Genomic DNA, 17779 nt, shown 5'->3' on the forward strand with positions numbered 1-17779 from the left:
GGTCAAAATCAATCAGATTATATGGATGTGATGAAGAAAGACGATTATGAAAATAATATTTTTTTATTATGTTAACAATAAATAAATGTTATTCTATCGTTTTATTTTTTTTAAAAAACTATCCTTTATTTTTTATTTGTATTACATGTTATACTTGGATAGCATTCACATTAGCCCTGGTTAATAGATTATGAACATATAGGAGCTAATGCCTATAATTGAGAAAACTGTAAAAACCCAATAAAAAGGAGGAAAAAAAATACAGGGTTTTGATTAAAAATCAGTTGAAACTATGAGGATCCATGTGTTAATTTTTCTTAAAATTAAAAAGATATCAATTTAATTTTTTTTGCCAATAATATAATAATATATCAATTTAATATTACAATATTTTAATAAGAGTTCGAACAATAGATGATGATATATCCGATGCACATTGCTAATGTACTATTATAGAAACATATAATTAATGCTGTCTTCGTCAAGTTGTTTTGGTCGAAGATAGGGTGATATAGAAGAACATAGTTTTTTCCTTAGACATACGATCCGCTAATATATGTTGGTAACGATGAAAAACATTGTCGATAATAGCTTCTCCAAAGTGGTTCACAAGCATAGATTCAGTTCCAGCCCTCATGAGTTGTGCAACTTTGTATCCATCATTGTTATTATTATTACGCTACAAAAAAATTTGTCAATTGTAACGGTTAAAATGAGACATTTCTAGCCGTTTTAACCGCAACAAATAACATTTGTAGTGGTTAACAAAACCGCTAGAAAACCAAGCGTGTAAAAAAAATTTCTAGCAGTTATGGCAACCGCTACACAGCATGGTCAAAACGCTAGACAATTTCTAGCGGTTAACCAACCACTAGAAAATGCTGAAAAGGAAAAACAATTCTAGCGGTTTTATAACCGCTAGAAAATTCTGAATCAAATCTCATTTTGTCGGGAATTAAAAATTTTCATTAGGGCGCCAACATTTCTAATGGTTAAAGAACCGCTAGAAATCTCGAGGAAATCAAATTTTGCCGGTAATTAAATTTTTGGAATGTCGCCAAAAAAATTTCTAGCGGTTTGAACCGCTAGAAATTTTGGCACAAAATTTAAATTTCACGAAATATTTGTAGCGGTTTTGAACCGTTAGAAATGTTTTCCGTGCCAGAAAAAAATTTGTGGTTTTTCATTATTAGAAAATATAATATTATAATTTTAAAAACCACTAAATAGATTATGTTGAAGAATTTTTGTTAATTTGTATAATTAGTTATGTATTACATTTTATATATTTAAATTTTGTAATAAACAATATGTAATTAAATTATGAGTGTGTCAAAAGAAGTGAATTTAATTTAATAAGATAATTGAATTGAATATTTAATAAGATAGTTGAATTGAAGATGAGATAGTTTGTAATATTGAACCTATAGTGTTAGGTTGAGGAGTATTTGAATCAGTTGAGCAGTGCATGACAAGTGTGAAGAAGAAAAATCTAAAAGAAAAGGAGAAATAAATATGTTAGTAAATTTTAAGTAAAAACAAATAAAAGATACAATGACTTATAAAATAAAATTCACTTACCATACAGTAAAGAGAAAGAAACCACCATATGAGAGAGTAAAAAAAAAAGAGAGAAATTATGAGGAAGAATAGGAGAGGAAAGAAAAGAGATGGAGTAAATGAATGTAGAGAAGATATGATATTTATAGAGATAAGTGACACATTTGTAGCGGTTTTTTTGTAGCGTTTTATTGCATTTTGTAGCTGTTAGTCATTTTCTAGCGTACACATAACCGCTAGTATTTTGTAGCGGTTATAATTTGTAGCGGTTACATAACCGCTACAAATTATAATTTTTTATAATAAATTTGTAGCGGCTATATAACCGCTACAAATTTATTATTTATTATTTTTTAAAAAGCTGTACCAATTTTAATTTATACATATGTATTTATGGACGGAAATTTTTTTTTAATAAAAAAATTTTTGGATGCTGCTATTCTCCATCATCATCCGGCCTGAAAGGACACATTTTAAAAAAAATTTGTGAGAATTATAATGTATTTAGAAAAAATTAGTAATTAGTAGTTAATTATTTAAATAATTTAAGAAAAGACGTATACCTGATAATTGGCAAATTATCATCTCCTTGAGGAAAGAAGTCTTCAAAATTGGGGGTTGGAAGGGTTCACTGTCGTAAATAATGTCACCATCACCCATATCATAAAGATCCCGTGGCTTGAGGTGAACGACCATATTCCAGTCTTTATGTTTCTTGTCCTCAACATAGTAAACTTAGTGTGCCTCAGAAGCAAGGATATATGGCTCATCATCTTCAGATGCCCTCGTATGAATAAGTCTAGAGAAATTAACTGAGGTGATGCCCAAATGGTTAGTAGCGGGTCCCTGTGAAGTTGTCGTATTTGCCCAGGAGCACTTGAACAGTGTCACGGTGAAAAGCTGGTAACTCAACTCAATAATGTCAATTAGCTTTCCATAGTAAGTGACGCCTCCAAAGCGCATATCGCCATCACTGCTGCTAGCATAACATCTTGTTCTGAATGTCCCGCAAACTCCAGAGTTTTGTGTGAGCAATCCCTGATCACGTCCAACCATACAAACTTGAAGCCGTTGACATTATACGCGGTAAACCTTTGTGCATGGTCTAACGGACCGAGAGAAAGAGCTTTGAATTCATCTGTGTATGGGCTGTTGTCATTACGTATTCGACGTGTAAACCAACTGGAAAACTCTTTTGTGGACTCTTTTATCAATGTCAGCAGAACGCGCACGCCCCCGTAGTTGACGCCTGAGGTAACTCCTAAACTCACTACAGTAAAGTGTAATTTGTTAGAAGAGTCATGAGAAACAAATATAAAGTGTAAAAGCTAGTGAGTTTATATGATATACTTACTGCATGAAGGGTTCAACTTGGCTGCAATTTATCAAAACGTGTCTGTGTGCCTGGAGTTTCTCTGTAGGAGTGAGTCTGAAGAATTCATATCCTCCAACTGGTTTCCCAACAGGAGGAAATAAAGTTGACATGGAAGGACCAGGAGGAGAATCATCTACACGATGCGGGCGGTTAAAAGATGTCTCCATGTCATCAAAGTACCTTGAACAGAAAGTTAGGACCTCATCTCTGGAATAACCTTCTGCTATTGACCCCTCAGGCCATGCCTTATTTCTAACATATGATTTTAATTTTCCCAAGTACCTGTAAGTTAAAATTGCATTAATAATTACGAGTAAATGAAAGAACAATGTGAAATTTAAAGAGGCAGGAATAAAAGATAATCTAGTACCTTTCTATAAGGTACATCCATCGATAGTGAATTGGGCCAGCAACCTTTGCTTCTCGAACAAGGTGGACAGTCAAGTGAACCATAACAGTAAAGAATGATGGAGGAAATATCATCTCTAAGTGACAAAGTGTAAGAATAATTTTATTTTGCAGCTGATCAAGCTCTTCCGCTATCAAGACCTTCGTACACAACTTCTTGAAAAATGAACATAATTCTACCAAAACCACTGATATATCAGAAGGAAGTGTGTTTTTCAAGGCCAATGGAAGTAACTGTTGCATAAGAACATGAGAGTCATGACTTTTAACCCAGTAACCTTTCAGCCTACAGATCGATACACCTTGAGATGTTGCTAGAATATCCATCTGGTACTTTTATGTTCTTCAATGTTGAGAGGAAGATATCCTTGTTCTGCTTTGTCAAGGTGAATTTAGCTGGTTGAAACTTGTCGTTTTCATCAGGCCAAGCCTCTTCACGAATTCCCCAGGCCCGTAAATCTTTTCTAGCTGTGAGATGGTCTTTGGACTTTCCAGCTTCATTGAGCAACGTATATAGCACATTATCGCACATATTTTTTTCAATGTGCATAACATCCAAACTGTGTCATAGCAAATTAGATTCCCAATAAGGAAGAGTAAAAAATATGCTTCTCTTCTGCCATTGCATAGGTTGCGTATCAGATGTCCCACAAGATCGTCGTCCCAATTGTTCGGGATCCACACTCTTATCAAACTCGACATTAACATCTTCTAACTGCCGCAAAATATCCATACTAGACAAAGTAACAGGAGGATCTCTCTTCTCCTGTTTCCCATCAAAGCGAATCCGTTGCAATCTAAGTCTGTGCTTGGAATCAAGGAACTGTCGATGTCCTATGAAGCACCACTTGCGACTGTGTGGAAGGCGACATGGCACAGAATCAAAATTGCACTCAGGACAGGCCAACCCAGTATGCACGTTCCAGCTAGACAAAATTCCCAAACCGGAAAAATCACTTATTGTCCACATCAAGGCTGCACGGAGATTGAATAGTTGCTTGTCATGTGAGTTATATGCCTCAACACCATTTGTCCATAGGTCGATCAATTCGTGTATCAACAGTTGCAGGTATACGTCTATATCATTTCCCAATGCTTTCTTGCCAGGAATGATCATGGAAAGCAAAAAAGAGCTCTGCTTCATGCACATCCAAGGTGGTAGATTGTATGGAATTAACACCATCGGTCAGATACTGTAACTTGTGCTCATGTTTCCGAAGGGATTGAAACCATCGGTTGCCAATGCAAGACGTACATTTCTAAGATCATTGGCAAAGTCTAGAAATTTCACATCAAATGCTTTCCACGCCTCCGAGTCTCGTGGGTGCCTTAACCTACCATCTAGATTTTCCTCAATCGCATGCCACCTCATGTGCTGAGCCATTTTTGATAACATATACATTCTTTACAACCGTGGTTTCAAAGGAAAGTATCTAAGAAAATAATATATTAAAAATTTAAAATACCGAATATTTAAATACTAAACAAGTAACACATCATAATCAATTGTATTAAGAATTTCAAATATCAAATATTTAGAGACGGAACAAGTAACACATTGTAATAATTTGTACCTGAGAATTTTGGCCAGTTTCTTCTTTTACTTTTTGCCCTTCGACTTATAGCGTGACGTCTTGCATCTCGTACAAATCTCTTTGTTTGCATCATCTCCCCAGTATAGCATACAGTCGCTTGGGCATGCATCTATCTTCTTATAGTTCAAGCCAAGCTTGTTAATAATCTTTTTTGCTTCGTAAAAAGATGGAGGGAATTCAGCTTGGGGGAAAGCATCTCCCAGTAATTCCAACAACATGGACATCGCCTTGTCAGTCATACCACACAAGCATTTGATATGATATAGCCTCACCAAGAATGACAATTTCGAATACTTTGTGCACCCAAAATAAAGAGGCTTGTCAGCTTCGGTCATGAGGTTAAAACATTCCCGAGCAGTTTCGTTTCTTAGAAACTCCGGTTGAGGCCCCTCTACTTCATTTTCGTTGGGATTTGGGCTTTCGTGAACACCAAAAGCATCACACACAGCATCATTCACGGCATCGGCTTCATCCACTCGAACTCCCATCCGTGAAACTACTGGAACTGACTCAGCACCCATATCTAGCCGTTCCCCATGTAGTTGCCAAAATACGTACTCTTGCGGAAAGGGCTTAAAGATTAAATGTTCTCTAACAATATCTTTGGGATGCCACTTCTTGAAATTACATTTAGGACATGGACACTGAATCTTACCATTTACGGTAGTATTGGAGAAAGCAAAACCCAAGAAATAGTTTAGACCAGCCAAGTATTGCGGAGTCGACCGGTGCAAGTTGATCCACGACTTATCCATCACTAATATTGCTCAAATTTCGTAAACATATGACATAGGAAGCTCAAAGAGAAGTTAAAATAAATTTTAGTTGAAGTGTTTTAGCTTATAAAGGAGGCTGCCAACGGAGGTGCAACGGTCAATTTTTTGTAGCGGTTACAAACCGATAGAAATTTCTAGCGGTTTTAATGGAAATTTTCATTTTCCAGCGATTAATAACCGCTAGAAATGCAATCTCCAACAGTTATAAAATTTCTAGCGGTTTGTAATCACTACAAATTCATTCCGCTGGTTAGGGAATTTGAATTTCGGTTGAATTTTCTATAACCGCTAGAAAATTTTTCCCCCATTCATTTTGTAGTGGTTTATTAACCGCTAGAAATGATAATATTTTTAAATATTAAATATTGCAAAAGTATTTTAAATATTGCATAATAAATTAATAACATTTTTAGTATAATGTATTAATTAACACGTGATATAAACAAAATTATTAACAAATTATAAATATTTATTAAATTAATAAGTAGTTATAGAAATATTTAATTTATAGAAATATTTTAATTAATTAACATGTTTAACGTGTTTAATAAATTTTAATGTTCATATAGTAATAAATTAATAAATATTTCAATATTAATTAATACTTTACATAAATAAAATTATAGAAATAAATAAATAAAGTAAACAAGTAAATATAAAATTTAAATAAATATCTAAATATAATATAAAATCATAAAATCAAAATTCTAATAAAATCCTATACAATGAAAGCAGGATAAATCATGGGTGAGGGGCAGAAGCAGCATCATCGTGATCGTCCTCTATTGGATCCTCCTGCTGGGGGTGGGCAGGCTGCTCAACGTGCTGGGACTGGACTGGCGGATGGGGAGGTAGGGGCAGGATTGGTGGCAGGCGTAGGTCGGGGATATCAGGAATCGAAATGTTTGGAGCCATACGGATCACCACATGACGCATAGCCGTAGCAGCTGCCAAGAGCTGGTCAAGCTGCGCTTGGAATTGAGCATCACGCTCCTGCAACTGACGATCACGCTCCTTGATCCCGGCCTCCACCCTGGCCTCGATGCTGGCCTCTAACTCTTGTCTGAGCTCCTCTTGCAACTCCTCTGAGGATGAGGAACCCGACCACTTTGCTCTCGTACTCGCCTGAGAGCTCCCGGCAGTATATAAAGGGCCAGCGCCACTTGAGCGGGGCAACCTAGTCAGTGTAGGTCCAAGTCCAAGCCCGCTAACTCGACCAGGGTGCTGCGGCTGGCCACGACCCGCTAAAAGTGAGGCAGTGGGATCCAAGGTAGACCCCTGAGACACACGCAACTCGGTATCGACCTGAGTCATCCGTGCCTACCAAAATTAATGTAAAGAAGTTAATTATAATAAAATGATATTTACATTGTGATATTAAATTAATATTTAATTTATTACTTACCGTTATCTCCTCAACCTCATCTGCTCACGCCCGTCTCGAGGTCTATACACCATCGGCCACATCTCGCCATAAGTGGTTGTGTATCCCCGCTCCTGCTGTATCTTTTCCCTCTGTAAATGAAATGAAAGAAATAATTAGTTACAAATTAAATACATATACATATTTAAAAATTTATTTCAAGTACTCACAATCTCGTCATAAGTGATCGTAAAGCTCCTGAATCCAGCCCTATGACGTATCGTCTGATGCTTGACACTCCCAGCATTTCTCCTAGAAAGAGCCTGAAGCAAAATGTAAAAAATTAAATTAAATTAGTCAAGTCGGATAAAAAATAAAGAAATTATAATTAATACATATTATCATACCATCTAGTCAGCCGTCATCCTAAAATAGACGTAACTGGACCAGTCTTGCTCCAGGACTCCACCAGGTACATCTGCCAGTATCTCCTGCAGGGGCCTTGCCCCGTCACCTTTCTTCTCCCTCCACAGGTCGGCCCTCCTGTTCTTACATGCCATCCCAAGCCTCTTGATCGTATCAACCCTCAACTCCTCCCCCAGAATAAATTTACTCTATGATTAAAATAATAAATTAACTAAATAACAAATTATAAATAAACAATTAAGCAATTTCAATAAAAATATTTAGTTTTTAACTGATTTAAAAATATTATAAATAAAATATAAATTATATCAATAACAAATAATAATTAAACAATTAAGTAATTTAAATGAAAAAATATTTTTACTCAACTAAATTTAAAATTATTATAAGTAATAAATTAATGAAATCAATAACAAATTATTTTCAAATAATAAAATAATTTAAATAAAAAAATATATATTCATTTAACTACTTTTAAAAATATTATAAATAACAAACAAATTAAATAAATAAAAAATTATAATCAAACAATTAAATTATTTGAAAACAAAATATATAATCATTTATTTAAATTAAAAAAATTATAAATAACAATTTTATATTACCTTCATCATTTCCTAACCTTGATGTTTCTTCTTTGAGGTGATCTTCTTCCAGTCTTGCATGTAGATGGGGAACAGCGTCTACTGCTGACCAAGTACAACTGGCCATCTTTCTTCATTGGTTGGCCCAACTCATTGAGCGGCACAGCCACTCATCCGCTCGTCATCATAGACAGCTCTCTGGCTGTCAGCCTCCTATAGGACCTGTTCCCCTCAGAGTCTGCAAAATTTAATTAAGAAATAAATTATATATTAATGAATTAATACAATTTCTATATAAATTAAATACTTATCAAACTTAAAAAAGTTAAATAAATACTTACCCACAAATTCCACCTCAAAACCGACCTGACGTCTGGGAGCAGGACGCTGCGCAGTCTGGGGATTCTCATTCCCTTGAACCTGCTCCTCCTCCTCCTCTTCGTCAGCAGCATCAGCATCAGCATCAGCATCAGCATCAGCATGGGGTTGTTCATCCCCAGTAAAATGAGCCTCCTCAGTCCGCTCGATATCATCCTGCTCCATAAAGTTGAGGATATCCTCCTCGCTGAGATCGTAGTCATGAATGCTGGGGAATGGCTCACAGCATTATGACGATCCTCACTGGGTCCAGCTCTCTCAGGATCAACTGGCTCCTTCCCTGGTCGATGACTCATCCTAATAACAACAAATAGTAATTATTTATAAATAAAATAAAAAGAAAGATTATTTATAAGCCAAAATATAATAAATTAAATAAAACATAAAAATAAAAATTATTTATAAATAAATTACTACTTCTACCTGAAAATAAGGATCTGCAACTGAATCAGAACTCGGATATATTTTGTGGAGAAAATTTAGCAGAGCTTCGCTTCCTGAACGACTGAAGAAGTGAAAGTGAAGGGGGGTATATATAGGCCGCGCATTTCTAGCGGTTCTAGGAATAACCGCTAGAAAAAGCTAGCGGTTCTCGACAAAACCGCTACAAATTGCTAACGGTTACACACCGCATTTAGGGCACCTTGGGAATTTACACCTTTTCTAGCGGTTTCTAGAATAACCACTAGAAATTTCTAGTGGTTTTTACAATAACCGCTAGAAAGTGCAATGGTCATATAAATCTCTTCGGGAAATTAAATATTTTTTAGCAGTTTAAGTGGAAACTGCTAGAAATTCTCAGATTCTAGCGGTTTGTTGGCCTGAACTGCTAGAAAATAAACGCTACAATTTTGGCGCCAAGTTCCCGCCAAAACCCGGGAAAGGTTCTAGCTATGAATTTCTAGCGGTTAGGTTATAACCGCTAGAAATGTGCGGGCCCCACCGTCTAAATGGTCAAAGCGTCGCTAATTTGTAGCGGTTTTTCTTAAAACCGCTAGAAAGGTCAAATTCTAGCGGTCTATTTTAATCGTTAGAAATGTTCCGCTGCTAACGTAACATTTTCTTGTAGTGTTATTGTTGAGTTCCTCATCATCACCACAAGCTGCCTTCCAACTTAATTCAAAGATTTCCAAGTGATTCAAAGTGAATGAGCCTTCTTTTTCAATCTCTAGTTTCAATTCAGATGAGGATGGAGTGTAGAAAGGAAAGTTGAAAGAATTCATCTGATTTTCCTCTATTATTCCCTACACCCCTACACCGCACGCGAAGGCAAGTTCTTTGATCTCATAAAATTTTATATCCCTTCTTGTTTTCTTATGTATATATGTGTTTCCAAGAAAATTGAAGTAGACTGATGCTTATCAGTCCATATAGTAGTTCGAGAGTCAATGGTGTTTAAATATAATAGAAATGGGATTAATCTAATTATGATTAACATAATAGAATTTAATTAAAATATACACAAATAATCGTATATAATCATGAAAAGGATAATATTTAAATAAAGAAAAAGCATTACTCCACAAGTTAATTAAATATTCATAAATAAACCACAGATAATTCAACAAAACAAAACGTTATTATAGTATAAATTTGATGGGCTGAAAAACAATGCCGTTTAGATTCAGGAAGAGGAGAAATTAAAACAATATGAAATCCAACCTAATCAATCCATCCAAAATACTTGATTCTACTGGTCCGGAGACTGGTTCATCAATTTACTAGTTTGACAGATTGACTTAGGTTGAATTTTAATTTAATACTCCTCCAATCCTTACTGTAAGATCTAATTAACTAATTTAAGTAAATTAAAGATGTTATTTAAGTTAGTTAATATGATATGTTTTTTTCTAAAATACCCTAAATGTCTTCTTAATTATTCCCTCCCTCCTTCTCCTACTTCATTATTGTTAAGGAAGTATAAATTGGGTGTATTTAAAAAAAATTAATAAATATATGAAATAAGTCTTATGTATAAAACTAAAATACTTTCCAATTAGATCCTATATCAAAGACCGGATGAGTACTATGATTAAATTAGAATATATGTATATATTCCTCCAAGACCATTTCATTGAGTGCTTTAGCTAAAAGCACCCATATGTAGCAAGATTTATTGTATGATAGGCCCGTACTGCTTCTTCCTAAGGGTGTAAGAACCATGCGACCCCCTGCAACAAGTTCCTCAGCACGGCACTTGAAAAACAATGAGAAGCCTGTTTGAAATTGATGGCAGTATGCGTTTTGGACTTCCAAGGGGCCCGCCTTTGTTATGCAAATATTGCCCCTATTGTTCTCTGCACCCTCCGGAGCCTATACAGGAATGAATTAAGAACAAAAAAGTTAAGGGGGACAGGTTGATGAATAATTCTTTTTCAAGAAATACAATTTTAATAATCATTATATATCGATATAAAATAATATTTTGAAAGTGAAAGTGAAAATAAAAAAAAAGTGAGGTTTAAAGACACTTTTAGTATGTGCATAAAAATATGTTATAATCTTAAATTCATATATGTGTCTATAATTACGTGAAAACACCAAAATGTCCTTACAACAAAAAAAAAAGTCATTCTCAATCTCCCACCAAAAACAGGCTTGAAGCCGGCCTCTAACATATCTTTGTTTAATGCTCTCTAGTGACTCTTGATGGGAAAAAAAAAAAAAAAAAGCCCTCTAATTGCCTTCCAAAATGTACAAACTTCCTAAATGGTTTTTTTATTTTTCTTTTGATCATTAGATTCTAAATAAAATCAGTGACATTTGGATATCTTATGACAATGAAAAGATACTGTTTTGAATTTTTTAATGATTTTTAAAAGAAAATAAATAAAAATGCATAATTTAAAGTATTTTCTTGAAAAATTTTCAAAGCTGCAGCATTTCATCATGGTAAGACATCAAAACGTCATTTCATTTCATTTAGAATCTAATAATAAAAAAACAATTGGGAATTAGGAAATTACAAGGAATGTTAAGGAGAGGCACATTAGAGTCCCCAAACATCCTTCAACACAAATTAAAGCATCTACCAGCCAGAAGTAATTAAAACCATAAACGAAGAAGCAATCAAAGACATGAACCAAGAAGTAACAGAAAATACAGAAACCATGGGAACCTGCTTGTCAAAATTAAAATCCTAATAAGAAGCGACAATAAAATCGTGATGAAATCATAAGGCGAGAACTGGCTACCATGCGCACCCTAGCTAATTGTTAGAGAGTAGAAACGGTTGGTGAAAATGAAACTAGAAATCAGAAATCACAATCAACAGAACCTTTGGAATCAAAATTAAAAAAAAAAAAAGAAAAGAAAAGAGCTGAGGAGGTGTCAATTAAGTAGTGGCCCTAAACTAGAAATCGCTTAGCTTAACTTGTAAAGGCTGAGAGGGTTGGTGAGAGGCTGAGAAGAGGATGAGATTGTTGGTGAGATGGAAGTAGAAAGCAAAGGGCAAAAAGGTCCAATAAGAATTGGCCTTAAATATAATATAATCCTCCAAAGTTCATGACGAGAAACGTTAAGGCATTCCATGCATGGGTTTTGATGGAACTGTTGGCTTTCATTTCATATTTGGAAACATCAATGCGAACCCAAACGGACAAAATTTGGAGTTCCAGTCCAATAATTTTACTAAATGGGGCATGAAAATATCTCAACTACCTACGGATTGAAAATCACACTCACTAACTAATTTATCCATATTGACAATAACCAAATTTTCAATAATCTTAGTACGTAGTTAGAAGAAGTAATCCCCTCCCTCTATTTATAAGGCACATGTGACTTATTTTATTAAAATAAAAAACCTTAAATATCATTAACACTATCTTAAAATTTAACAACTTTTAATTTTATCCCTGTTTAATTCCAAGAGAATAGGGAATGCAGAACAATAAATTAAAAATAAAATTGTACTTTAAGGACAACAAAATTATACACACTCTTTCTTCCCCTATAAATAGGACAAAAGGCACCGATTAATCTTGCAAATAGAGCGTGATTAAGTATACATACCTGAGAGAGCCAATGAGGACTGGAGGAGGAATGAACAAAATGCAATGAACAAGCAGGGAGAATTCTGCCATAGAAAGAACTTGCAACCCCAGTGATGTAGCATTGATCAATAATCCCACCTACCACTTGGCTACTTAGCTTTTGCTTGAAGCATTCAAGAGACTTCAAGATGCTGTTAAAATCGTTGCCTGGGAGGTCGTTCAAGAAGATGATGTATTCTGGAAATTCATGGTTTAGGTCTCTACATAGCATCTCCACAATTTCGATCAGTTCATAAGTCACAAAAAATGTGTTTGGTCCACAAGAACAACCCAAATCTGCAATTGCTAAGCTTCGAGGGAGCTTTTCTCTATAGAAGCTGGATATGGCTTCCTCTCTTATTGGCTTCACTAAAGAAAGCATGTTTTCCTGCCCATGGCAACTTTGTATGTAAGTTAAAAGATAAGATTTTTAGTACTTACGTATGTAGTACTATCTATGGTCCTTAATATAAAAACTAATTTGAGATCTTAATATTGGTCATATATATAAGACTTAAATTCACTTTGTCTCTCATATTTATCTATTTTTTTGCAAATAGTCCTTATAATAGTCACACATGTTAAATATTCCATCAAATAATAGTTCTAGCTAATACACATAATTAGTAAGGGTCTTTTAGGGAAAACAATACCTTTTTATTATAAATAACTAATGTAACTAGTTTTCTTAATATACTCAAATTAGTCAACTAGCTCTTATATTAAGGATCTAAGGTAGGAGTATATTTGTGAATTTTATTACACCTTCATGTAAACATATATGTATACAGTTGGAATGTTACAGAAACGGTCTTTTTGACTGCATTTAGAGCCTCAAATGCGCCTTCCTCTAATATCTTTCATAATACTCCTACCTCTCAAATGTTTTTTTTTCCCTTTTTCCTTCTGTTTTGATATCTTGTAGGTATAAAATAATACAGTTCTGAATTTTTCTTATGATTTTACAAAGGAAAAAATATTCCAAAATTTCTTGCCCATATGTAATATATCAAAATATCACTCATTTTATATAAAATCTAACCAACAAAAGGGGGGGAAAAAAAGCATTTGGAAAGTTGGCGTTTAGTTACAAAAGACATTAAAAACTATTAGAAGGAGGCACATTATTAGAAGCTCATCCAAACCGGATTTGATGATGAAGCAAGATATAATGTAGGTACCTGTATTAAGGAATTGTTAGCATAACTTGTTTCGCCGGTGCCAGCATTCACGTGGAACACTCGAGCCATGTCCATTCTGCGATTTATGCTGTTTTTTTTTTTTTGGACCGGATTTATGCTGTGTTACAACTATGTTGTTCCTGACTCACTGTTAGCTTGATCGTAAACCAAATTCTCTGTATGGCGGCTAGAAAAGTTTAGGGCTAGAGACTGGAGAATAGTGACTAGTAATAGGGAAGAAAGTGACTCTAATTGCCTCTTGCTACTTCCTACTGCGAATAGATTGATTCCCCCCTTGTGGCAGATCGAAGCATTAAATAGACTCTTTCTGTGGCTCTTGTTCATACACGAAGGATTGCGGAATCCCCCAAATGAGAAAAATAAAAAATGTAATATATGTTTGGTTGGGTGGGGTGGGGAGTCTCACAGGCTGTACACTCTCTTTCTTCTTTTGGCATATTGTTATATTTACTATGTAAAGTACTTTATGTCAAGCATCTAGCTTCTTAAAAAAAACAAAGAAAGAAAGAAAGAGTGGTTCTGTATATTTGGTCATTAAGCGAAGCATTTATTTTTTTCAATGTCTGAAAAAAAAACAAATACGATATTCAGCAATAAATTAAATTCTTACTTAATTTGTATATTTTAATTGTATGGAGATTTTAATTAAAATGGCCTGGTCGGCCTTGTCAAGGATAAACCCAGACTCAATGTCCAACATTTAAGATTGCTCATCTTCTAATTTTCTATGAGTGAGAGGACTTTTTTTTATAAAAAAAATTCATACTTTCAAATGGGAATAAATTTATAAAGGGTTAATATAATTTTTGGTCTTTCAAATTTACTTTCATTTTGGTTTTAGTCTTTCAAGTTTTAAACTATAAGTTTTGATCTATAAAGGGGCAAAATAGTCCATATTTTTATTAGATTATAGGGACTAATATTTTAAATGAAAAGGAATTTGAGGGATCAAGACTTATAGTTTGAAATTGGAGGGACTAAAACCAAGATGAGAACAAAGTTAAAAGATAAAAAATTATATGAACCCATATGTAAATTCTCTTAATTCTCTTTTTTAATTCATAATAAAGATAGGGCGAGTGGCTGTCTCTTCATCCTTCTTTAGCTATGGGCTTTAGCTTTTACAAGAGTCCCTATCAATGCTCAATATGGAAGGTTGAGTCCTTATCATGTCTTTTCGTATAGGCCTATAGGGTTGATTGAGGGGAGAATGATAGCTAAGTAAAATTTTGTTCGAAAGAAGTTGCAAATATAAAAGTCACAACTAGTTGGAAATGCAAAATTAATGACAGTTGAGTCTCATAATCACTGCTTGCTTTTTATAAGTAACAACCACTGATAACATAACAAATAACTAGATAATACTCGAAATTCTTTATTGAAGTTGGGCCATAAGGCCAACGAGATGGGTAAACTGTACACATTGATACAAGATGCTAACTCCTATTTATATACAATAGAGCCAACAGTCAAAACCATGTAAAATAATATACAAGATACTTTTGTCCTTTAACAGTCCCCCTCAAGTTTGGGGGCATAAATGTTTAAGGTCCCAAACTTGTTCAGAATCCTATCATGATCTTGTTTTCCCCGACCTTTCGTGAGTATATCAACTTGTTGTTCCTCGCTTCGAACATGCTTTAGTGCTATGACTCCCTGTTGCAACTTCTCTGTAACAAAATGGCAGTCAATCTCTATATGTTTGGTCCTTTCGTAGAAAACTAGGTTGTTGGATATGCGTATAGCAGATTGACTATCACAGAAAACTTGCACTGGTTTCAAATCTCGTATGCCAAGGTCCTCCAACAGCCTTGTGATCTAGACAACTTCTGATATGGCACTTCCTAAAGCTCTATACTAAGCCTCTGTAGAAGATTTAGAGACTGTGTTTTGTTTCTTGGATTTCCAGCATATTGGGGATCCTCCAAGCTTATCCACATAGCTTTTCAGTGATCTTCTTGTATCTGGGCAAGTTCCCCAATCTCAGTCAACACAACATTCCAAATTTGATTTCCCTGTCGCTCCAAGCTTAATATTGAGACTTGGACAGCCCTTCAGATATCTGACTGCTGTCGTGAAGTGTGATCTCCTTAGAGACTTCATGAATTGTCCCAATGCCTGCATACAAAACTAATGTCAAGCCTAGTCATAGTGAGATAAGATAACCACCAATTAATTGTTTGTATCTCTTTGGTTCTGTCAATAAAGGATCATCTCTCTCATATTTGGGATTCTTACTCAGCCTCATATTTTGCTCCATAAGTATGCTGAGTGGTTTTGCTACAGTTAAACCCATGTTAGATAAAATATCCAGTGTATATTTTCTTTGATTTAGGATTATTCCTTGTTTGGACCATGCCACTTCCAATCCTAAAAAATACTTGAGCTATCCAAGATCTTTGATCTTGAATTTGTTATGTAGAAAGCCTTTCACCTCATTAATCCTTTCCATTTGGTTGCCTGTAATTAATCACAAGGTCATCCACATGCACTAAAACCAAAGTAACTTCAGAATCAAATTTCCTTATGAACAGAGAGTAATCATACATACTTTGCATAAAACCAGCTTCTGCTAAAGCTTCAATAAGCTTGGCATTCCATTGCCTTGAAGCTTGCTTAAGTCTATATAAGGACTTGGTTAATTTGCAAACTTTATTGTCTCCAAATTCTCTAAATCCTTGAGGAATTTTCATGTAAACCTCTTCCCTTAAGTCCCCTTGAAGGAAGGTGTTATGCACATCTATTTGAAACAAGTCCGAGCCATTCATAACAGAAATATTAAGGATGATTCGAACTGTAACCATTTTGACTATTGGTAAAAAGGTTTCAAAATAGTCTATGCCTTCCCTTTGACTATATCTTTTGCCAATCGATTAGCCTTAAACCTATCAATGTTACCATATGATTTATATTTAATTTTATAGACCCATTTGTAGCTAATGGGTCTCTTAACCTTTGGTAAGTCAACAATTTTTCAAGTCCTATTTTCTTCTAAGGCTTTTATTTCTATCTTTATAGCCTCAACCCATCGAGGGTCTTGGGCTGCCTCTTCATAATTAGATGGTTTAACAGCACAATCAAGACTAGAGAAGACATGCCTATAATTTTTTTTATACATGTGAGTAAGACAAATAGGATTACATTGGGTATTTTACCTCTTTCTTACTTGCTGGGGCTGTTTTATGGGTGCTGACTGCATAAGCATATCCGACCAATGATTTAAAGTGAATTTCAAAAGTGCCCACATAATCCTTCCTCTATGTAGGAGGTCTTCTATCACAAGTTGGTCTGTCAATATTCTGATGACTTTCTACGTCAACTTCATCTCCAGTTATCTATGTTGCTGGATGATTGTTATTGTTGTCGTTGCCTTGTCTAACTGTGGTAGGCAGTTGCAGCACAATTTTGTAAGCTTCAGAGTCTTGTTGGAAGGGATCAATCACTTGATGGTGACTATTTCCCCCTTGAGTGATACCTGAAACATCTTTAAAAGGGAATCTGGTTTCTTCAAATATAACATGTCTTGTGATTAGGATGTCTTAAGTTTGAATGTTATATAATATGTAGCTTTTTTGAGTACACGGATAGCCTAGAAAGACACAAGGATAGGATCTAGTTTGAAATTTATCTTGAGGATAAAGGTTAGCAGCAAAGGCTAAACAACCAAAAACTTTTAAAAGTGTTAAATCAGGTTGATGACCATAGATCACTTCATATGGGGTTTTGTGGTGCAAGACAGTGGAAGGCGTTCTGTTAATTAGAAAAGCAGCAGTCTTAATGACCTCCCCCCAGAATTTTAGTGGAATGTTAGACTGAAAAATGAGGCTTCTGGCAACCTCTAAAGGGTGTCAGTGTTTACGCTTTACAATGCCATTTTACTGTGGGCTATAAGGACAGGAAGTCTCATGTATAATCCCTTTTGCAGACAAGTAAGTTTTTAAGGTAGTGTTGACAAACTCAAACCATTATCAATTCTTAATTTCTTGATAGGGATAGAAAATTGAGTATGCACTTAAGCAAAGAAATTCTGTAGATGGTGAGAAATATCAATTTTATTGATCATAAGAAAAATCCAGGT

At 34.8% G+C, this 17779-nt stretch overlaps 1 protein-coding gene across 1 annotated transcript in view; it reads right to left on the minus strand.

Annotated features, from left to right (window-relative positions):
* Nucleotides 1-409: 409 nt before the first annotated feature.
* Nucleotides 410-17779, minus strand: part of LOC114740348 (salicylate carboxymethyltransferase-like) — a 92276-nt gene continuing 74906 nt past the window's right edge. The window contains exons 4-5 of the mRNA XM_028928490.1: nucleotides 9543-9709; nucleotides 410-677 (exon numbers count right to left, since the gene is read on the minus strand). Coding sequence (XP_028784323.1) covers nucleotides 482-677; nucleotides 9543-9709 — 363 coding nt within the window. The 3' untranslated portion in view covers nucleotides 410-481. The remainder of the gene's footprint in view (nucleotides 678-9542; nucleotides 9710-17779) is intronic.

Source organism: Neltuma alba, unplaced genomic scaffold, assembly GCF_004799145.2.
Source record: "Neltuma alba isolate B1F8T4 unplaced genomic scaffold, ASM479914v2 tig00003123_pilon, whole genome shotgun sequence".
Classification (NCBI taxonomy): domain Eukaryota; kingdom Viridiplantae; phylum Streptophyta; class Magnoliopsida; order Fabales; family Fabaceae; genus Neltuma; species Neltuma alba.